The 22,905-nt window shown below is 47.4% G+C and overlaps 2 protein-coding genes across 5 annotated transcripts; one reads left to right on the plus strand and one right to left on the minus strand.

Annotated features, from left to right (window-relative positions):
- Positions 1 to 297: 297 nt before the first annotated feature.
- ganc (glucosidase, alpha; neutral C) lies at positions 298 to 7,420 on the minus strand. Its single transcript, XM_076977618.1, has 24 exons — positions 7,296 to 7,420; positions 7,048 to 7,116; positions 6,810 to 6,906; positions 6,534 to 6,661; positions 6,188 to 6,364; positions 6,088 to 6,109; positions 5,914 to 5,974; positions 5,719 to 5,815; positions 5,378 to 5,561; positions 4,412 to 4,541; positions 4,053 to 4,288; positions 3,740 to 3,866; positions 3,494 to 3,573; positions 3,246 to 3,389; positions 3,060 to 3,156; positions 2,848 to 2,949; positions 2,375 to 2,618; positions 2,196 to 2,260; positions 1,997 to 2,073; positions 1,822 to 1,896; positions 1,538 to 1,651; positions 1,323 to 1,435; positions 913 to 1,013; positions 298 to 700 (listed from the first exon to the last, which is right to left on the minus strand). The coding sequence occupies exons 1-24, from the start codon at positions 7,349 to 7,351 to the stop codon at positions 594 to 596; spliced, it is 2,703 nt and encodes a 900-aa protein (XP_076833733.1). The 5' UTR covers positions 7,352 to 7,420; the 3' UTR covers positions 298 to 593.
- A 208-nt stretch (positions 7,421 to 7,628) lies between these two features.
- ttbk2a (tau tubulin kinase 2a) lies at positions 7,629 to 22,887 on the plus strand. 4 transcript variants are annotated; one of them, XM_076978408.1, is made up of 16 exons: positions 7,629 to 8,027; positions 10,438 to 10,585; positions 11,221 to 11,368; positions 11,981 to 12,054; positions 13,113 to 13,253; positions 13,385 to 13,489; positions 13,670 to 13,735; positions 14,002 to 14,094; positions 14,185 to 14,310; positions 14,764 to 14,915; positions 15,381 to 15,588; positions 15,674 to 15,879; positions 15,958 to 16,483; positions 17,326 to 17,667; positions 18,238 to 19,064; positions 19,319 to 22,884. In XM_076978408.1, the coding sequence occupies exons 2-16, from the start codon at positions 10,517 to 10,519 to the stop codon at positions 19,764 to 19,766; spliced, it is 3,531 nt and encodes a 1,176-aa protein (XP_076834523.1). In that variant the 5' UTR covers positions 7,629 to 8,027; positions 10,438 to 10,516; the 3' UTR covers positions 19,767 to 22,884. The 4 variants fall into 4 exon arrangements, with proteins under 4 accessions (XP_076834523.1, XP_076834524.1, XP_076834525.1 ...); XM_076978409.1 differs by having other exon boundaries at positions 15,961 to 16,483; positions 19,319 to 22,881; XM_076978410.1 differs by lacking the exon at positions 17,326 to 17,667 and having other exon boundaries at positions 19,319 to 22,880.
- Positions 22,888 to 22,905: the final 18 nt, after the last annotated feature.

Genomic DNA, 22,905 nt, shown 5'->3' on the forward strand with positions numbered 1-22,905 from the left:
AATTCTTGCTATATTGGCAGGACAATCAGGTTTAATCCTAAGGAACCATTCAGAAGGCAAAACCCCAATCCTTTTTTTATGGCAACCCCATAAAAAACCCCAATCCTGTTAATCTCGTTATGTAATGTAGAAGAATACATTAAGAACATTAACGTTTACGTAGAATCAGGGGACAACATGCCTACTGACCAGGCAGTGGGGGGCAGTACTTGATCACTGCCTACAATACAGAGGTAACAAAGACTGCAAGAAACACTGACATTTGTCAGTGACAAAAACCTTGGTTGACTCTCAATGTGCATATATAGTAAAATTGTTGTACATTGTTTTTATTTTATTTTTTACATTTTTACAGATTTGATGGGTTTTTTTCATAACAGACAAAAAATGTGAAAAAAATACACTTCCTTATTTTAACTTTTTAAAACTTTTGAAACAATTAACAATAGAGGCTAATGTCCACATCAAACATGATGCACATTGATTTTTTCTTTTGATTATAACAATGTAGTAGTTAATCCTATAAAAAACACTGAAATTCAACCTTCATTACACAAGCTGTAATCTCAGAAAGCGCTGCACTTTTATTACCGTTATATTATGATCTCCCAGTCTGTATGTATGTCCAGGTTCAAACCTGTTACAGTCAGCATCCTTTGCTTTTGTTCAAACTGATATGCGACAGGGGCCGTCCCTGCATCTGCAGCGAGAGAAGAAGTGTATCGTTACATAGAGATAAAGAACCAAGCCTGAAAAAGGTAACATCATTATTTAAATCTAACATAAAGACCATGGAACTGGTAATGGGTCATGAGTGCAACAGCTAAGACTATGTAACTTTATTTAAAAATTCTAAGAAAGACATTATCAGGCTGTATTTGTGATAACCACTTTGCTCTGACAGAGTCTTACTGGTTTGAACAGTAGGTCCTCTTTTAACACTGCTCTGGCCAAGGATTATTACACTCTCCAGTTTGCAACCTGGGATGAATACACCTTCTTCAGATGCACTCCTGGAAATGTAGGCAAGACAAATGAGATTCAGTCAGAGATTGGAAGGTCAGCTAAATGAAATGACTACGAGTTGGCCATTTTCACATCATATAGTTAACAAAAAAAGCTCCTGTCTAGCCAAAGTCTAGACTATTGATATAAAGATGAAGTCGTCTTAAGCATACTGATGTCGACCAATAATGGAGTATTTTTTTGTTTGTTTATGGTCTGTTATTTTCTGACTGTGATTGGGTCCTATCTCTTACATTCTCTATGTACACATCTCAACACGTCGGATGCAAAAGGAACACCAGCATCTGGGCCGTTACCTGCTAATAAGCCTCCCAGCCGTCATAGTGAAACGGCGCAGCCAGAACTCCTTCCTGTCCCTGTAGCTGAAGGAGTGACCATCGTCCAGGTACAGCACGCCATCAGCATTGCCCTGTGGGACGGGAACACACGGGGTGAGGAGCGGAGCCCAGAGGTCCCTCCATCTCAGCCCCCCACCAGCCCGAGGCTCCCAGGCGGGCGGGCAGGTGCTCACCTCCGTGTCGGGGGCCACAGTGAGTGTGAGAGGAAGCAGCTGCAGGTCTGCTGTGCAGGATCCACGGCCCACCCTCCTGGGTACCACCGTCCCGCCACGCTGGAACATGGGCACCTAACACAGAGGGCGTGACACCAGATGGCAAAAGTCCAGTTAGTAATCTCATGCTACACAGCCTGAGGTCAAGAGGTCAGGTGTTAGGGGGAGGAGGCACACAGACTAACACCGCTGGTGACATATGTGCTGTGGTGAGTGAAGATGTGGTTCAGGTTACTGTGACTCACCGACTCTAGAGTCACAGGGAGAGTCAGAGTCCTGCCTCCGTCGTGGGCTTTACCACTGCTGACATCATACCAGAACTGCCACACAACACGCTTCGTTAAAGCACACTTCACACACAACACAGTACGACTCACGCACTCCTCGATCACAAGGGACTTAATGGAGCAGCAAGCTGACCTCATCTGAACCTGGAAGTAAAACCTTGACCTCTGTGACTCCGGGGTCAGTCACGGGGCAGACAAGAAGAGCATTGCCTGAAATCCCAAAAAATAAAATTTCTTAAACAAATACAAAGTGCAATGTCTTAGCAGTAGTATTAGGATTATTGCCTGGGATTTATGAAACCTAGACAATTAAGGATTCTGGACATATATACCAATCATGTACTGGTTTTCCACAGTAAAGGTTTCTGTCTCCTTGGGGAACTCCACCCACAGAGGTCTGTGTCAAACAAGGATTAGAATGAATTTTCACTGGTTCATGAATGCTGGTTTTCAATGAAATGCCCAATCGATCATCAGATCCATTCATCTTAGTGGACAGAGACTCCCGTACCTGATAGGGGGCGTGGCTGAGCTATGGGCTTGGTGGAAGACAGTGTACCAGTATGGCAGCAGGCAGTATCTCTGCTGAACAGCTGAGCGCACTGCTGACGTGACCTCCTCTCCAAAGAGCCAGGGCTCACGTCGCTTGCTCCCCCTGGCCGAGTGGCCTCTGAAGAAAGGCTGCAGCGCCCCCGCCTGGTACCAGCGCACCAGCAGCTCCGCGTCTGGATCCTGCCAAAAGCCTCCGACATCAGCTACACACACACACACACTCACACACACACACACGCATTCATAAACACGTACAAAACACCAACATACACAACAAACATACGCAAAACACAGACACGTACACATAAGTGATGGTACATATTACCCATAAAAACATTTTAGCATTTTTTTTTCAGGTTATGATGTGATATTACATGTATTTATCCTCAGTTTTGTTTCCCTACTGCATTAGTCTACAGGATGTATACTGACCTCCACAAAAGTGTATTCCAGTGATGCTCAATGACAACAACATGGGGATTGAGATCTTCAGATACTCCCAAGTAGCAACATTGTCTCCAGTCCATACAGCACCTATGACAGAAACAGAACAAGCAGAAACGGAACACTTCGCTGAATGCAATTGTACAACGGGCAGAGCATTCCCGGAGCGTTCACGGTTCGGTGCGAAAACGTCGGCTTACCCAGTCTCTGAGACCCAGCGAAGAAGGAACGCGACAGGACAAACGGTCTCTCCAGGCCGCCGGACCGAGTTATTAAACCCTCAAAGGTGGCCAGGTGCTGTGGAGAGAGCACTGTAGCTTTATCCGCGCTCAGGGCAAGGGTGCTCGTGAGCTCCAGGGGTGGGTGGCAGCAACAGCTGGACTAACCTGGAAGAAGCCGTACAGGTTGTGCAGGTCTCTGTGTTCCCAGCCTCCACAGTGCACGGTGTCCTTGGGCATCGTCTTCTCCGGCTCAGAGAAGACTGACGGCTCGTTCATGTCATTCCACACAAACAGGGATTCTGTGGAGCCCTGACACAGGCCAGAGGTGCTTACAACCAAATCACACCTGTGGCCACACTGACTAAAGAACATCAAAAGAACTTGAGGAACACCTCATTAATTGTCACACTTACTTTGTAGTTGGTGAGCAAAAACTGTCTGGCATACCATGACCTCGTTCTTGGACTACTGAAATCCAGATAGCAGGAATCACCTAAATATGGTGCAGCAAACAACATTGCAGGCAAAGAATTTCAAAATCCTCTAAAACATCAGATCACAGAATTATTGACGCAAACATTACAAAAGTGTTTAATGGTTGTTTTTGTTGGTCTTTGTTCAACCTTAAAAAGCCCTCCACATAATAACATAAGTTCAACCTGGCCAGCATTTTCCGTGGTAAAGCTGGAAGTCTCGATTCCTTACAAAATGATCACCATCTCTGGCCTCACAGAACAAAGGCCATTCGGGGTCAGCTTTGATATGGGGATCATTGATCACCACCAACTGGGGTATAGATGGAGTCAGAACACGGCAGAATCAGCACTAACACACTGGAAATGTATATTCTGTACATGCAACATACCCGAAATGCATCAATAATATCATAGGATCAATAATATCACATCATAAACACAGCATAGAAATAGGCCTGAAACTTGAGTGACCGCTCTGGGCTTTTTTTCTGCTCACCTTCCGTCTCTTGGCCTGCAGGTGGCGCTGCATGTCCAGCGGGCTGGGGAAGTGCTGGGAGTCCCAGGTGAAATAGCGCTTGCCCTCTGTGTGGTCTATGTCCAGCCAAATCACATCGTAAGGGATGGCGTGGAGGTCAAAGCCGGCATCCACCGATTTCACGTCCTCCTCATCCTTGTAGCTCCAGCGACACTGGTGATAGCCCAAGGAGAACATGGGGGGCAGAGCCTGGTAGCCTGTCGGCCGAGGAAGACAGAGCTGAAGAGAGACCTACCACATTCATGTGAACGGCCCTCCTACATTATACACCTCTTCATCGATATCAAGCATCTAGTCATGTTTAAGTGAATGACGAGTACCTGTAAGTTGTGCATACTGAGAAAACACTTGCGCTGGCGAAGGTCCCAACAGTACGAAGCAATCAATGCGTCCGCTCTCGGACACCCAGGTCACATCGGTGTGAGGAGTGACCCTGCTCCCCTCTCCACACTGCCGAACACCAATACATTCACTCAAGAGATTTTATTACAAGCACAGGCAGACAGGTGCGGTCAGGTGGACAGGTGCGGTCAGGCGGACAGGCTAATGAATAGGACAGACAGTGGCTAACAAATCACGCACACACACCAACAGATGGACTACCATCTGCTTGGGTATCCTTCTAAAATACATGTAGAATATTAACCAAATAAAGTGTCAGACAACCATGTCTTTTCTGGGCTTCAGGTATGTTGCAAACATCTGTAAATGGACTATCTTTTAGGAGTGCCAGACATTTAGCATACTCAAAGTTAGCCCCACTGCTCTGCAGAGGACCTGTGTGACGGGCAAGGAGTTCAAAATAAAAAGGAAACAATCACGTCAGTCTCAAGGAAAAGGGAGGATTTAATGGGTGCACAAACTCAAAACCTGTGAACTCATCCAAATCAAGGATACAATAACCAGCAGTCAACTGGTACAAATACAAGACATATATAGACAGAACAATGACCCTCGGGTGTCGGGTTTCATAATGGGCCACGCCCACCTGAGGGACGAACACAACACAACAACAACAGCAACATGAAATGTTGCCGCTGCTGACGGGCACAGTCATTTGAACACAATTTGAACTGATAAAGATAAATTAAAACTATGTTGGTTTATTAATAAGTTATTAATTTTATTAATAAGTAATATTACAGTCTTATTAGTAAGTAATAGTAATATTTCCGCTAAAACATGGAGGTCTTCCTACAAACAAATAATAAACGTGGACTGGCTTGCTCTAGCTCTTAACACAGAATAACAAAAGGGTGTAAATCGATGGAATGAATGCATGATACCTCCTGATGTTCAGAGAAGTACTTGAGATCCACCAGAGTCTCCGAGGCATTGAGCCAGAACACTCCAAGGGTTGTGTCTGACTTGTGAGCCAACAGTAGAGGAACAGAACCATAAAGGCCTAGTCTACTGTCGATATCATAGGCGAACACGTCCAGATTATACAGTCGATATGCCTCACTGGCACTGTAAAAGAAACCAAAGAGAAAATTACTCTGATATTTGACCTTATAAGGTCATTTAACTACAGCATTTTCTTTTTAGCTCAACAATTTAACATAAAAAATGTTCCTTTGTATAATTTGCATTAACATCGCCACCCAGAGGAGGAGGCCTATTCTACCTGGTGTCCTTCAACTGGAGCGAATCAGCATGTTCTGGAAGGCCATAAACATGATTGAAGCCATGGAGACGAAAGTCAACACCTACTGACCTGGGACCTGTATTAGGAATGTTAGAAATAATACTTGGCATTATCTTTTTTCATTTGTCAAACTGAAAGAAGAAATGTTAATATCTAAACAGTAGGCAGACAGACGATTTGTCGTGATGTCTTGAAATTGTTGGAGAGTCCTCGGTCCTAAAGGATCTTCTTCACCCTGTGATATGAAGGAATAGGATTTTGCTCACAAAGAAATGCTAGGCATACTTCATTAGACAGTATTAATGCAGTATTACATGTGTTGTCATGTAATGCTAAACAGATTCTCACCTGGTGTGAACTTGAAGATAGCCTGAAAAAAGTCAAGAGTCACTAAAAATGGACACATAGATGCTACAAAATGCTAAAATCATACATGGATCCCAATTACCTGATTGTATCTTGTATCGTCTCAAAGCAGAGTCTGCCTCTTGGATTGAGCGTGACCATCAACTCCTCCTCACAGAGGACCTCTAGACAGAAAGGAGAAGCCGAAATATGGACCTCGTGCTGTCCTGGACCCCACGTTAGAGACACACGGTCTCCCGTCCTCCACTTAATCCTCATCCTACCAAAAATATAACACACAGTGAGAAGAATATCCTGGATTCTGGTGAGAACAGACCAATAGGCTTGCAGCCTCTTTTTTATTAACTGTTTGTTATTAATAATCAAAAGAGGAATCGCATTTAGAAGAATTTGTATTTAAAAGGTTTTGCATTTAGATTTGCACTTACGGCTCATATTTTGGTGTTCCAGTCAAAACATGTGCAACTTTATATCGTGCTTTTATAGGATCTAACTCATCAACTGTAAGTCTGAGAGTTCCATTTTGAACAGCCCGTATTTGGAGAAGGAGACCTTTCTGTTTGAGGAACATGAGGTAACGTGTGTCAATATCTCGCTCAGTTTCTAAGCAGGGTTTATAAATTCATATTATAATTTTATAAATTCATATTTAGGAAAGATATTTTATATTTGTAAACAAGCAGTGAAGCACAGCAGATGTTTACCTGCAGTTCATACAGTTCCAAGCTCGCTCCTCTTTCTGTCAATATTAAAGTGTCCAATGAGGCGCAGTACCGTGAGGCAGGTTTGTCTCTCTGTCGCCTGTTGGCAGATATAACTTGTTTATTATGTTTATTTCATAAATCATCCATTTAGTCAAGCAACCACTTAAGACAGCTAGAGTCAGGTGGTCGACATATTTGTTGTAGAAAACTCTACAACAGCGATAGTTGGCAAGCTTACTTGTAAAACAAGATGTCGTGGCTTGTCTTGAACTTTTCTTTGCCGTCATTGTCTGACACACTGACAGTGCTAAAATGCAAAAAACAAACATGCAAATTGCTGTTACTTTACGAGACAGTGGCCTAAAACAAAACATCCAGGAAGAAAACAGCAAGAGGACATAGAGCTAGCTACTGCTATTGCCTAGGCGAATGAATTAAGACTGATTCGTGACATTCGTCATCTAAATCTACCAGTGCACCATATACCTTTCAAACGAATTTGCTGAGTCGTTTTTCTCTAAGACAGACCCCATTCCCTCCATTCCGACATTTGAACAGCTTCAACAAATTTTGTAGTCTGGATTTATTGACAGCGTGTGAGCCGAAATGCCACGCCCCTTTTGAATTCAGCGACTCGGATTGGTTAGTCACTGCTTAGATCTGATTGGACAAGCGCTGCACGGCGACAAGGTATCAAATTTCACTAGTCGAAACAGCGACGCGTGAGAACTACACCAATGTCACCAGCAGAGGGCGCCATTTCAGGATTTCATGACCACTCGCCTTTCAATGAAGGCTTTTCCGCCGGGACTTGCCACACTTATGGAATGCGTGGGCGCGCGCCGACGAGGAACGCGTGCACTAGCACAACGGAATGCCCGTTCACGTTCGTGCGCGGTCGCGACGGCTTGGTGGCGTCACGGACGAGCGCGCGGCCCGGCTGACCGGAGGAGTAGGCGAGCACGTCACGAATCCGCAGCGAAGGAGAGATGCTGGGAGGACGGGGACAAGAAAAGGGCATTTAATAACTGTTTCGTATCCGGAAATTTTGGGGAAATTTTTTTTCTTTTTTTTACATGTAAGGAAAACGGAATGTGCGCGTCCTTATGAGTGAAGCATGCACGGAGACATGATTTTGAAGGTGTTTTGCATATATCCTCAACCACACCCGGCGCTTTCTGGATTATCGGGGTTGTAAAGGCAGCGCCGCGCACTGAGGTGAGTCGCGATGCAGAGCAGAACAGAGCAGACGTGGGTCCGGATGTCAGGGGAGACATCTGGGTGTTCATAGGAGACATCTCAGTGTTCAGGGGAGACATGTCTGTGTTCAGGAGAGACATCTCAGTGTTCATAGGAGACATGTCGGTGTTCAGGAGAGACATCTCAGTGTTCAGGAGAGACATCTCGGTGTTTATAGGAGACATGTCGGTGTTCAGGGGAGACATCTCGGTGTTCAGGAGAGACATCTCGGAGTTCATAGGAGACATGTCGGTGTTCAGGAGAGACATCTCAGTGTTCAGGAGAGACATCTCGGTGTTCATAGGAGACATGTCGGTGTTCAGGAGATACATGTCTGTGTTCAGGAGAGACATGTCGGTGTTCAGGAGATACATGTCTGTGTTCAGGAGAGACATCTCGGTGTTCATAGGAGACATGTCGGTGTTCAGGCTCCCATGTTAGATACAGTAAACACAGCAGTGGTTTACTATCTGTATGAAGTCTATTGTACTGCGGGATTTCCACACTGGGCCACCTATCAGCTATATGATTATACCGGCTCTATTACTACAGTAATAATAATAATGTGGTTACACGTAATCATTAACTACAGTGACAAAATGACTTTAAAATAAACCCAGACAGAAAAACTGCGTGCTGACGACACCGGAGTTCTCTGGTCGGGACGCAATACTGAGTGTAAAACGGGCAAACTGGCCATCTGTAGTGAAATGTAAAGACCTGGCCAGCTAACCATGTAGTGTGTGAGGAGAGGGGACATGTCGTGGTCTGTGTGGACATGTTCGTCAGTCCTCTGACCGTCTTATCCGTGACAGACCGACATGTTTGTCGGCTCTCTGACCGTTTTATCCGTCACATACGCTGCGGGCTGAGAGAGAAAGAGAGCTGGCGTTAGCTTAGCCCAGCTAGCCACGTTTACTCTACAAACACCAGGGACGGGTCCGTTTAATCTCCTCTCACCGTTGATAACGTCAACTATGTCGTCCTACAGAAATAACGACTTAAAAATAACGAATCGCCAGTACGAATAGGAAACGGTACACGTCGTTTTGGTTCAGTAATAGCGGACAGTCCTGTCACGGACGAGCGGGCCAGCCTGGTCGTAACTACTACGAGCTCCCCAGCGGCTATAAATTATACAATTAGTTAATAAATCAGATTATTTAACATGTCCTTTAGGTTTCAGTGAACATACATTCATGTATTATCTGTCATATGACATATTGGTGTGGTACAGTGTCATTCAGTAAGATTGATCCCTTTCTGTGAATTGACCGGCAGCTCCCGAATTGAAATTGAGCTGAAGGGTTCTGGTCGTTTCAGGTTGGGTAAAGTGCTGGATTTGAGAGCTGCCGTGTGTACTTTTGTTAATCACGTTTCTAGTGCATCCTGGCAGGGCGTCACCGTCTCTTATTGTGTCTGTATTGAAGTTTGCAGTCAGGAATACATTTGTAAACCTTAACATGAAAAGTAATGTATTGGGTACCTTTGATGAAAATTCTACACATTTTTAAAAAGCAGGACTTTAGATGTGTTTGAATATCTTTATCTCCAAAAAACTGAATTTGAATTGGTCTGATTTTAAACCTTGTAGGCATGTTTATTGCAAATTGAATTCAGATTACACATATTGCACCTATAGCACTTTCACGTGTACTCGAAGTTGCTTTAGTCATCCTGTATTTTAAGCTTACAGTAGAGAACTGAGCGACGTAGAGTGTGCCAGGGCAAATGAAACAAGATGAGGGTCTTGGCAAGAATACTGATGTCGTCAAATGATTCGCTGCCCTGTGACGTCGAAGACAGACAAGCAGCACAGAATAGTTAAACCCCTGTCTCTCTCTGCTTCTCTGTTCCTTTCTTGGACTGTAGTACCACACTTCTATCTGTGTGTGTGTGTGTGTGTGTGTGTGTGTGTGTGTGTGTGTGTGTGTGTGTGTGTGTGTGTGTGCGCGCGTGTGTTGTCTAGGGTCAGCATTTTCTTTTTACAGTGTGGGTGTGCATTTGTGTAGAATATCATGTAACACTGTATATATTTAGCTGTAAAGGCCAGTGACTTGCACATTCTTTGCCGCAGTTCACGCTGTGCAGGTGAGAGTATTCGCCGTCAGCTCACGTTGCTGGAAGCACGCTGGCCCGTGTCAGGCAGTGAACACGCACACACGGGAGATGCTGCACACCACAGACATGGCGGCCGTCGTTCATAACCCTCCCTCCCTCCCACCAGGGTCTTTTACCGCCTCGCTCTCCCTGGCTGGACAGTGTGCTGACTCAGACCGCTTCTGTTCCCACAGCCCCCTTACTGCACTCAGATAGATCAGCATGCGTTCACATTCTGTTCCTGCTCGATCTGCCTAGAGCAAAGGGCCGTGTTTGTGTTTGCGAGCAGGCAGAGCACGGCTCCGATGCCCAGCCTGGGCCCCAGCCACTGCACGTAGAGGAAGAGCTCGGGGCCGCCCAGAGGCAGCATGAGCGGGGCACCAGAGCAGACCGATATCCTGTCCACCGCTGCAGTGGTCAAGGAGCGGTGGAAAGTGGTAAGTGCCTTTACAAAAAGTGTAACGTTTTAAAAATTGTGCTGTATGTACTTGCCAGACAATAGCAATATGATTTAGTACTTTTGAGTAGCGTTGATTTAAAGAGAACACACCAATTGTGTTGGGTTTTTTTTTTTTTACTGTGTACGAGAGGTCATAAAGGTCAGGGTCCGCACCTCCACAGCTACGTTACCGACCCAGTGCGTTGTGAGCTGGGATAGTTCTCTCCAGGACCGAGGAGCTGGGATGACCCGTTCCCCTTCACCGACTTGCTTCACTGATAGTGTTTTGCTGGGAGTGGGGACACAGTGACAGGCAGTGCCGTGCTCTGCTAACTCGGTGTGTGTGTGTGTGTGCGCGCGTGTGAGTGCGCTCGTGTGTGTGCGCGCGCGTGTCAGTGCTATGTGGTGTCCTATGTAGGTGTGTTGTGTAGTTGGTGGGGTGGCTGGGAGTGACAGGGGAGGCTGTGTGTGTTAACGTCGCACAAATGCAACGTCAGACGTTCTTACAGAGCAGAATCCTTCTGTATAAAAGTGCCAAACGTAAAAACACAGAATATGTCAGAAAAGCAACGCAGCTGCCAGTTTTACTCCTCAGCACAAAGTTTTCCAATGTTTTTGTTTTTTTGTTTTTAGCTGAAGAAGATTGGCGGTGGGGGCTTTGGGGAGATCTATGAGGCGCTGGACCTGCTGACCCGCTCCAGCGTGGCGCTGAAGGTGGAGTCAGCGCAGCAGCCGAAGCAGGTGCTGAAGATGGAGGTGGCGGTGTTAAAGAAACTACAGGGTGAGCACAACTGGCGGGGGGCCTATAACAGAGCTTGTTATCCCACTGTCCTGGGCTAAGTATCACCAACAACAAAAAGGCTCTTTAGGGTTTCCTTCTTCTCTCCTCTTCTTCACTGCTAAGTTGAAAATCAATGTGTTCAGATCATGTTTGCTTTGTAATGGCTGGGCGATGTGGTCCTGTTGCTTCCTGGGGGAAATGGGTGTAAGCGGAGATCTTGTCCGGGCCCCATCTGAGCTGAGAGAGACGTTCAGATATCCAGAAACATAGCGTGCTGATAGTTTAAGCACGTACTGTTTGCTCACTATTCATTTGCTCCTAAAGTTGGGCCCAAAAATAAATAAATAAAAATAACAGAAAAAAACATGACAGGAGCAGAAGGAGAACCCAGACTGAAGTGAGCAGCCTGGTGGCCTGCACAGATCCTCAGAGACCACTCCCCTCCACGTGGGCGGGGCGGGGGTGGAGCCACATATCCAGTGTTGTTTTGCTACATTTTGGTGTCACTTTGGTGCCCTAAAATATTTGCAATATTTAGAATTTTCATGTATCTTTTCTTAAATTTCAGACACCCCGAGTGCTTAATAAAGTGCATAACTTCTGCTTCTTCAGGTAAAGACCACGTGTGCCGCTTTGTGGGTTGTGGTCGCAATGATCGCTTCAACTACGTCGTCATGGAGCTTCAGGTACATTTTTACAGCCTTATGTAAATATATCAGTGAATCATCAAATACACAGTCTGTCGTTACTAAATTAGTCTAATTACTAAATCCCCCAGCAGATTTAGTTTAGTTACTAAATACAAGGCGTAAGTAAGGCTCTTCTCATAAATATGTCATTAATATACTAGACCATATGTAAAGGAAAAGCTATTTGGGAACTGAGGAAACGCAACACCATTGCTATTCACCAAACTTGATAGATGACTGTAATAAATTATAATAAAAATAGTAGTAATAGTTTGAGTTTTTAAGTACCGGTAGTTTTGCATTATTACAAAGTGTAATGGACTAATAGAAAATAAAGAAAGTGGAAAAGCCCAAATGTACAAATAGAGCAAATTACAAACCAAAACTCTGAGGGTTCAGAGGTTAAACAGAGGGCCATTGTATTGACTGCAAGATGTAGCTATGTGTGTCTAGAGGATTCACAGAAGGCCACTTTGTGATCCGTAACTGCTGGATGATGTTGGAAAAGGGTCATATATGGTAAAAAGGTTCAGTAAAAATGTAAATAATAAAAACTCACCCTCTCATTTAGACATAAGTGTGTCAAAATTACATAATAAATATTCATGACGGACATAATGGACAAATATGCAAAAAAAGGACCGTAAAATGTGGACTCACCTGAGCCCTTCAGACATTTGCTGGAGTGCTTCAGTTGTACACCAATGATGATCCACAAAAACAGTGGGACCTGTTCTCCTCTTCAAGTGGTGTTGGACTCTGCATCCTTTATTTTGTTGAGTATTATTTACTTTGTTGCTGGATTGCTTAAGAAAACTAATTGGGATCAAACATAATGTGAGACCCAAGACCCATAGTGTGGAACCACAGTTTCACAGTGTGGATCAATGTACATCTGATTGATCACATTAGATCAAATCTTAATCTAGGGCTTGACTGACCTGAACAATTTGATCAACAAACTCAACTCCACGGATCTGGCTGATTGGATATTGGTGCGGGTGATCTGATCTTGAGCTTCTAGGGTCTTTTTTTTTTGGTTTGTTTGGTTGCAGGGTCGTAATTTAGCAGATCTGAGGAGGAGTATGAGTCGTGGTACGTTCACGGTCAGCACCACGCTACGACTGGGTCGGCAGATCCTCGAGGCCATCGAGAGCATCCACTCTGTGGGCTTCCTGCACCGCGACATCAAACCGGTGAGCTGCTGTTCATCCAGCAACAGTTCAGCCTGCAGACTATGGGGCAGAGTTCTATAGTGTCGTCCAGTCTGATCTGTGCGTCGTCCAGTCTGATCTGTGCATCATCCAGTCTGATCTGTGTGTTTCAGTCCAACTTCGCCATGGGCCGGTTTCCCAACACTTCCCGCACCTGCTACATGCTGGACTTTGGTTTGGCGCGCCAGTTCACAAACTCGTGTCAGGAGGTCAGACCGGTCAGTAGACAGTATTCTCTTTTTGTGCATGTGTGTTTGTTTGGTTTTTTAAATATTGTCTGTTATTTTTACTAGTGTGGATATATACTTCACTGTGAGTCTAGAACTTATATTCTAGTTGAGGCTTTTACCTTGACCTATTTGCATATCTGGTAGAATAACTTGTGTTCTGTCTTCTAGCCTAGGTCTGTAGCCGGGTTTAGGGGGACGGTACGATATGCTTCCATCAATGCTCACAAGAACAAGGTAAGTTCACACACCACCGCTCGCTCGGCCGCTCCTGTTAGTTGCCCTGATGAGAAAACAGCTGATCAGCTGACTTTTGTTTGAAACATTGTTCTGTGTCCCTCCGTGAAATACGGAAGCCGTCCTCAAGTTCATTGGTGTGAAACGTTAGCCGTTCAGTCATCCCCTTCCAAAGGCCTGCTGACCGGATCTCTTACATGTTAATGACATCGGTGACCAAATCATTCCTTGACCAATCACAGATGATCGTGGTATTAATTTCACAGGAGATGGCCAGACACGACGACCTGTGGTCTCTGTTCTACATGCTGGTGGAGTTCTTGGTGGGGCAGTTGCCGTGGAGGAAGATCAAAGACAAGGTGGGTGATCCGCAGGTGGGTGATGCCGAGCCCTTTGAATGGCGGTACCTACCTTTGCTGATGGATGTGAGGTGTGTCCTTCCTTGCTAGGAGCACGTGGGGAAGCTGAAGGACACGTATGATCATCGGCTCATGCTGAAGCACTTGCCCTCAGAGTTCGTCATCTTTCTGGACCACATTAGCAACTTGGACTACTTCACGAAACCAGACTATAAGGTTCGTATTTGTGAGCCTTGTGGGTATTTTCCAGCATTATTAGCCTATCCATTTACTTAATTATATTGATCTTAAGTTTAATAAGTTTATTTGTAGTTATTTAATTTTGACTTTATATTAAAAGTTTTATATTAAAAATACTGATGTTTTGTATAAGATAATTTGCCATTGTTCAGTGAAACATGTACTATGCTAAATTTCCTTCGGGATCAATAAAGTATCTACCTACCTACCAACCTATTATAATTACCCATCAACCATTTCAAACACAGTCACATACTGATCTGCAGAGTGTTCATTGAGGCAGTAGGTGGCTGTCCATATAACACTGACCTGAATTCATTTTTATCACAGAACCTGCTAACGCTTTGTGCTGCTGTTGTGATTTACGCATAGCCAAGCAGTTCATACATCACAGGAAAACAGCGGGTTTTCTGCGTGCTTCTGTTTTAGCTTTTGATGACGGTGTTTGAGGACAGCATGAAAACCTACAACGTGGTGGAGAATGACCCTTATGACTGGGAGAGGCCTGGCGTAGACGTGAACACGTGTGCCACTGCCAGCACACCTCAGCACCACACGCGCCTCACGCCAGCCCACATGGGGTAAGAACACCGTGCCGCTTAGTCTAGCGTGGGCTGTTCAACCAAACGAGTTGGTGTAGACGAATCAGAAGTATTGCTAATGTGGTTAGCATGGATACTTCAGCCAAAAACAGCAGTAACATTGCTGGCTTCAGTAAAAATTGAAGGTCAATAAAAATATATATATATAAACAAACAAATACATAAATAAAAATCCAAATGTAAAACAGTGCTGATGCTGCTAGCGTAAATGGTTCTGTCTACATCTACATCTGTCTACGTTAATTTTGGTAGCATAGGTAGTTCAAATAAAAGCAGTGCTAGTCATGTTAGCTGGAAAGACTGCTTGTGTTGCCGGTTTGCGTGACATCCTGCTTAGTAAGCTTCCATTCGTTTTCAGCCACGTTAGCAGTGTTTAGACTTTTGCAGGACATTGTTGTCCTCGTTGAAAACGTGTTGAGTGATTCACGGATCGCTCTGCTTCAGGATGGCCAACGCTTCGTTGGTGCCTGGGGACCTTCAGAAGGAGAACACTGATGACGTCCTGCAGGACGATCAGCTCAGTGACGGAGACAACGTTGTGGTCCCGGAGCGTCCGCCAGCCTCTCCTGTCCTCCCCGTGAGGAGCCAGGAGGCTGATGGGTGGGAAGACCTGGACCTCAACCGCAACCGCGTCCGCCCGGCGGGCTGGAAGGTACCGCCCGTTCGGGCGCCTACGGGGCCGTCCCGGGACTGTGGACGGGTCCCGCTGTAACACTTCCTATGGTGTCTGATTTCAGGGGCCCGTGGAGGAGGAGCACAGTAACCAGGGTAGCCATCACGCCGCCCCCAGCCCTGGCTCTCCTGTGCGGGTGAGCTCTGAAGCGGGGCCCCTGGACAGGGACGGCCCTCTCCTGAGGAAGCTGCGTAATGTCCACAGCTTCGAGCTGGAGAAGAGGCTGATCCTGGAGCCCAAGCCCAACACGGAGCGTTTCGCCGAGGCACGGTGAGTGTCGCAGCACAAACACCGCAATACGCCGTAGGCGGCCGCGTCCCGCCTTGACGTCTTTTTGTCCTCCTGAAGCAGCGGTGCGGGGAAGCCGGCGTCCGGAACTCCATGCGAGAAGACGGTTGACGGCCCCACAGCACGAGTCGAGCGAGTGTGGCACTACGACGAGGAGCTGCGTCTCTCCGCCGGGGCCTCGCCCAAGCCCTCCTCCCCCGGGACCCCGGAGCAGGGCGACGGAGCTGCCAGCAGCGGCTTCGTGGCCTTGAACCTCAGCTCGGGCCAGCAGGACGTGGACTCGCACGACTGGGTGAAGGTGGAACGCCTCTCCGACCCGCAAGACAGCGGCCCTGAGGCCAAGCTCACCAGCAGCCCCGAGGAGGAACCCGAGGTGCTGCAGCCCACAGAGGAGCCTTCAGAAAGGGAAAGCCCCGTCCCCGGGTCCGGCCTGCGTGACGGGCCGGGCCCTGTGGCCACGCTACCGCTAGCCCCCGGAGTGGAGAGGCTAGAACTTAGCGTGGAGGCGGCGGGGGGCGTGGCCAGCCTGGCCCCCGTCACCCCCACCAGCCCCGCTGAAGCGCTAGCGGAGGGAGCGCTCACACAGGTAATCACACCTCAGTCACCTGGCGCCACCTACAGGCCAGATATGTCAACACAACTCGAACTCACGCAGGCTTGTTTGCTGTTTGTTTTTGTTTTGTTTTAAGGGCTGCTTTGCTTTGCTTGATTGTTTACTTGTTTGTGCCTCTAATAGAAGTCTTTGGTGTTCGCATATGTGAGAAAGATCCGGGAAAACGCCTTGTGTTTTGACAGACGTTTAACCAAAAGCCCTAGACGTAATTATCTCTTGCTAAATATTTGGGCCAGTGTTTTCCTCAGGCCTTTGTTGTAGCGAACTCCCCACAGCCGTCCGTCTGCTAAAATGTGCTTAAAAGCTCACGCCTCATTCTGCACGTCTGAGCGGGCCGCGGCTCTGGGGACCCCCCCCTCCTCAGACAGGGTAACCAGAGTAACCCAGGGTGTCCTCGCTCTGCGTGACGTGAACTCGTGGCAATGAGCTCACCTGAGCCGTGCCATGGCGTGTTACCTGAGCTGCCGTCCTCATGGGAGGGTCAAAGGGCCATGTGTGGGAGGAGCCACGCGTGTGCGACAGCCCTCTGGGTGCTACAGGCACTTACCCACTGAGTGCTTCAGTCTCCTTACAGACACGAAGTTTATTGTTTGTTTTTCTAGATCTAGAAGCAGCTTTCTACCCATCATGCACTGCTGTTTATCCTGTCCTCCATGTGCTCCCCTTCCTGCTTTGTTTTTTTGCACCTTTTTTTTTATCTCTTGTTTTTCCCTTCCTCCCCTTGGCCTACTCTCTCCTACTACTGACTCCTCCCCTGCCTCACTTCTCCCCATGGCCCCGCCCCCTTGACCCCCCCCCCCCCCCCCCCCCCCCAGCTCCCCACCTCTCCTCCGTCTTTACCGGAGGAGGTGTTGGTCCGGACGGGCAGCCCGCTGCTCCTGCGTTCGCCCAGCCCGCACGCGCTCCTGACCACGCTGTCCGACCCGCTGCACCAGCGCTCCCCGCCGGCCCTGCGCCGCAGCCAGTCGGCCGACCACAACCGCCGCCGCCCTTCCTCCTCCTCCTCCTCCTCCTCGTGCCACGCCTCCCTGCTGCCGCCACCCCAGGCCCGCCACGCCCGCTCTCCTGGCCACAGGAAGCTGCCCGCCATCCCGCTGGGTGCGGCCAACGCCAAGTTCCCCTCGGTCATACGCATCACGCGGGCCCAACTACAGCAGGTGAACCCCCTCCGCTCCCCTCCCTAACCCCACCCACCGTCACGCCCCTGTCCCGCCCCCGTCACGCCCCCGTCCCGCTGCCTCCGCCTGTCTTGGTTGTCTGTGCTGGGGCTTTGCTCGTTCTGTTTTCAGGAAAAGTCGGGATGTCTGCGTAAGTCCCGTCATGGCTGCATCAGACCACATGTTCCTGCATGTCATGTGTGTTGAGGTGTCTTAACATATATTAACATTAAAGCTAACGTCTGACTGCGTATGAATAAAACCCACTCCTTATAATTCAAGCTCTCTGATTAAATCACTGTTCTGGTAGTGATTTAACTTCTGTTTGACTATCTGACTCCAGTTTTCTTTCTGACACTGGAATCTGTGGGCTGTTGCTGGGCTGTGGTTTCATTGTTGTCCCCTGTGCCACATCTGAATTTAACACCTACTTCTCTCTTTGTATTTTTTGTAATAATGGAATTAATGAAATGAACAATCTGCCAGTTTCATGCGCTGAAGTTCTCTCTCTCTCTCTCTCTCTCTCTCTCTCTCTCTCTCTCTCTCTCTCTCTCTCTCTCTCTCTCTCAGCTGACAGCCCAGCGTCCCTCTGCGCTGTCCTCCCAGTCAGCGTCTGACAGTGTGCAACAGTACCCCCTGCTGGAGAAGCAGGATAATGGCGAAAAAGAAGCCCTGCTACACACGGTCACAGCAGAGATCCACTCCCCTCAGGAGTCTCCTCCCTCCCCCTCTCCCTCCCAGCCGGCTAGCCTTTCCATCGCTGGTGGCGCCCTTTCCATGAACGGGGTCGGACCCCCACGAGCGCCCAGCCCGTTATCAATCCTGGAGCCCTCGCCCGGCTCCCCACGAAGTCCGGCACTGTCGAACGGCCACGCGCCTGTTCTTCAGAAGCAGCTGCCGCCTGAGCCCGAGGACCCCAACTGGTGCCCCCCGCTGGAGGAGAACGGCCCAGCCGGACGCACCAGCCTGGGCCCGCCCTCCCCCGCCGTGGCTCCGGGACGCGACCCCTCCCGGCGGCTGAGCCGCATCCCCGTGCTGGAGGCCTCCAGACCCCTGCAGGACCCCCCGCCGGGCTCCGCCAAGGAGAAGCTCCTGCAGAAGAGAGCCCACCACGCCCCGGCCTCGCCGTGCGCCTCGCCCTCCCTCTCCTCCGGCCGGCGCCACCGACACGCCTCCCGGTCCGAGCGCTCCCGCGATGACGAGTCCCTCCAGGGCTCGTGCTCCGAGCGGCAGGCGGCCGACGACGCCCCCTCTTTGTCCTCGTCCTCCAGCCCTCTGTCGCGCAAGAGTAAGATCCCCCGTCCCGTGAACCCCGCCGCCCCTCCGGACGCACGGGCCACACAGTTCCTGCCCCGCCCCCCTCCCGGGAGACCCAGACGCACCTCTGTGGACGGCAGGTACGGGATGCTCTCTCCGTCAAAACAAACAGGACAGCGCTTTCAAAAATGCATAATGTACTCAAATAAATGAACATAATAACAATATAGATGTATAAAATGTATAAAAACAATGTAGAGAATAAAATGACAAAGCAAAAAATAAATTATGAGTAATAAGCAGGTTTTAAAATGTATATTTTCCAGTTCTTTCCATCGTTTTGTCTTGTTTCCCAATGTGGTTTTAATCCGCTCTGGGGTAATGTTCACCCCAGGCTGCGACGGTTCCGGGTTCGTGCGGGCAGCACCAGTGACTCGGACCTGCTGATGTGTCTGACGCAGCTGATGCAGGGGGACTCGGGCCACGGCTCACACGCCTGCGGCCGCTGCTCGCCCCAGCCCCTGGGCCCCAGGCTGGTGTGCGTGAGCCCGTCGGGCTCCGCCCACTACCACCACCTGTCTGGCTCCGCCCACTACCACCACCAGCGCAGCTCCAGCGCCTCCCCCCGCAGCTGCTCCTCCCTGCAGCGCTCCGCCAGCTCCTCGCCGTCACGCCACGAGCCCCGCGCCGGCCGCCGTAGCCGCTCGCCCCCCAGCTCCTCCTGCTCGCCCCCCCCACGCCGGGCCCACCCCCAGGAGCCCGGCTGCGGCCGGCCGGGACGCTCCGGTTCCCTCCACTCTCCCCGGGCCAAAGCCAAGTGCTCCGGCAAGCTGAGCAGATAGTGGGCCTACACGGGTTCTGCTCGCTCCAGTCACGAATGGACCGGCCGGGTGGTGCCGTTGGGGTGGTCGGTGGGGGGAAGCGGGTCGTAGGACTGGCATGACAGGGCAACTGGGTTCTCATGTTTGCACTCGCCTTAGTAACAGTATAGCTGAAGAGAACATATTCCACACGCAGCATCCGGTCTTACTACTGCAGATCCACGGTTTCCAGCTGATTTGGGTTAAGCCAAAAGGAGTCACCCCCCCCGTGCGGTTCTATTGGTGTTTGTTGTAGGAGAGGGGTGACTACTAAGGATGCTACAGGAATTAATTTAAAACAGCCAGTTTTCAAAGTTTGTTTTCCAATTCTTTGTTGTAGTTTTTGAATGTTTTTGTTTTTAATTTGTACCTCAAGACATTTCATGTAGCTTAAGCACTAACACCGGAGTTTGTCTGTTCACGAGATGCATGGGATTGAGAATTTGCATCAAGCTCCGTCAGCCTGTAATATTGTATTTATTGAAATATTTATTTAGGCCTGAACGCATATTGCACCCCACTGATCAGTGCAGTGGCAGGTACACTGACAGATCATCAGTGTTTACACATTCTGATTGGTTGATGCCATCACTTCCTCTTCCTTTGGGGCTCAGTGTAGCTCTCGTTCCAGAAAGCACGTATGTAGTCAAGCCTGCAGGGCCTTTTAGAGCGTGTCAGTGTATGGACTAGCCGTAGTGTGTCTTTTTCCACAAAGTAGTTGTCGCCGAAGCAATCATTAAAAGTGTGTCGAGCACTTTTGTATGTGCCTAAGGAGGTGTTGCTTTGGATTATGGGTAAACAAGGTCAAGTTTTCACAATCAGGTTAGGGTGGTGTCATTTTTGCTATTGTTGTTGTTTCTGTTTGTTTGTTTGTTTTCATTTGTACAGCATTAATTGTCGAGACCAGCACACACATAATTATGCATATTTTACTCATCATAGCGTTCCTGCTCATGAGTTGAGTTTTTTTTTTTGTCTCCTGTTTCACACAGCACTGTTGGGACAAAATTAATCTGATATTCACAGCTGTCTCAGAGTGGGCTGAAAAAGCAGAGATTTTCATGCAGTTTTGAAGCACCATGAACTTGGCTGACATTTTGACGAGAATGCTTTGTTCGTAATTTCACTATGTCAGCTCTTCGTACATCATGAATTTACCCTGTCAATACTGAGACACACAAAAAAAAACCCGAGTCATTGCTGTATACTGGTGTAGCATTACCACAGTCATTCGGTCAGAGGCTGTCCTCTGACGCACTTTCTCAGGACTGTTGGTAAAGGTCTGGGCTGTTATTGGACAGCAGACGCTGGCCTCTCTCAGACTGACCCGCGCTGGCATCGGCTAAGCCCTCCCTGTCCCTCCCGCTCCACGCGCTAACCGTCCGCATGTGCTCAAGGCAAAGGAGGAACCGTTGCAAACTTGAATAACGAAAGCTACCTGTTCACGAGATACTGTCGTATTGTAAATAAGCTTGAGCTTTTATGATTCGGATCTTATTTGACTTCTGTCGTTCGATTTCAGTGGCTCGGTTGGGTATTATAGATTTCAGCCAGTCTCTGCTCTGTACTCTCACATTCATTTGGACATTTTAAGGACTTATTGGCAGTGTTGTGTGAACACCTGATTGGTTAATATATACTGGGATCTAAATAGGAACATATAAGCAAGTGAACCTTTAATGGCAAATAAATCTTTTTCCTTACCAAAATATTTTTTTTAGCAGGACAGATCCTTCCAGTCACTGAAGCAACCCTCATCTTCTGCATTAATGTTCTGTCTAGCCAGATAGTCACCTTAGTAAATGTGTTTTAGGATCTAGTGTCAGAGTCTAGGCCCAGATGAGATTACAGAACACTACCACCAAGTTTCAGTTTTGAACTAATCGATAAGATTTCTGTGCCGAGCAGTCTATGTACTGCAAAAATGGAAGGAGATGTAAAGTTGAAGAAACTTTACGACCGCTTTACAGAAGTATTCCTGGTAGTTGCATTTAAGTATTCAATCTCAGAATACCTTTAAAGTGCTTGGTTGTTTTTGGCTACATTGTTTATTCAAATCATAGCAGTCAGGAAAGTTAATCCCAAGTCAAGCCTCAGATCATATATGGGCACCCCAGAGAAGCATAACTTTGTTTTCTTATTCTTCCCTGAATAAAGTGTACAGTCTCTTGAGTCTTGGGGAAGGGATTTTAGGTTTTTGCACTTATTTATTTTACAGAGCGTCCGCGATTCACTCACACTAACATTTATTGCTACTCTAATACAGTGTTTTCATTTGTCTAAAGATTTAGGAAATGAAATATGAATGCTAAAATATTTTGAGAACAGCAATCCATCACTACTCTGTCCCATGGAAGGCAGAAGTGAAGATTATGAAGACAAGCTCTGGCAGAAGATATCGAGTGTTTTATGTCGTTTTATGTCAGACTGCTCTTCTCACTCTCTGTAGGATAATCGACTCATTCCTCCTCTTTTAAAGCTTCATTTATCAGTAATATCAACAGTGTCAATCTTTATTAAGTCTAAACGCGCAAAGAGTCTTATCTATACGCCATGATTCCAGCTGACTCTGCATCACCTGCTGTGTTCTTACTATCTGTGTCATTTGATCTGTGTCCTTCGTATTGGAAATCTTCACTGTTAGATCTGAAGAGTGTTAAAAGAATGTTGCAAGGGCCCAAGTCCTCTTTTACTAATTCTAATTCTATAACAGTTTGATTGATTATGGTATCTGCTGATCAATGGTTGTAATTTTTGCTGGATGAAGTCTGTTTCCTGTTCTGTTTGTTTTATAAACCAAGTCACAATGTTGCAGAATTGACATGTTACTGTACAGCCTCAAAAAAAGAATGTTAGAAAGAGAATACATTGTACATTACTGTAATTATTTCTGTTAATTTTCATTTGTATCATATTAATGCCCTGTACAGTGTTTTTTTTTTTTTTTCATTTGAAATTTTTTTGTATTTTATTTTTATAAACCAGTTATCAATAAAATATTCATTCAGCATGCCAGCAGATCTATCCCTGTGCTTGTGGGAAATACCTTTGCAGTTACATATATTTAGTGGCCAGTGGCAGTGGCCAGTCATAGTAAAACTGTGTCAAACAAAATATGCTG

This window comes from Brachyhypopomus gauderio, chromosome 17 (assembly GCF_052324685.1).
Source record: "Brachyhypopomus gauderio isolate BG-103 chromosome 17, BGAUD_0.2, whole genome shotgun sequence".
Taxonomy (NCBI): Eukaryota; Metazoa; Chordata; class Actinopteri; order Gymnotiformes; family Hypopomidae; genus Brachyhypopomus; species Brachyhypopomus gauderio.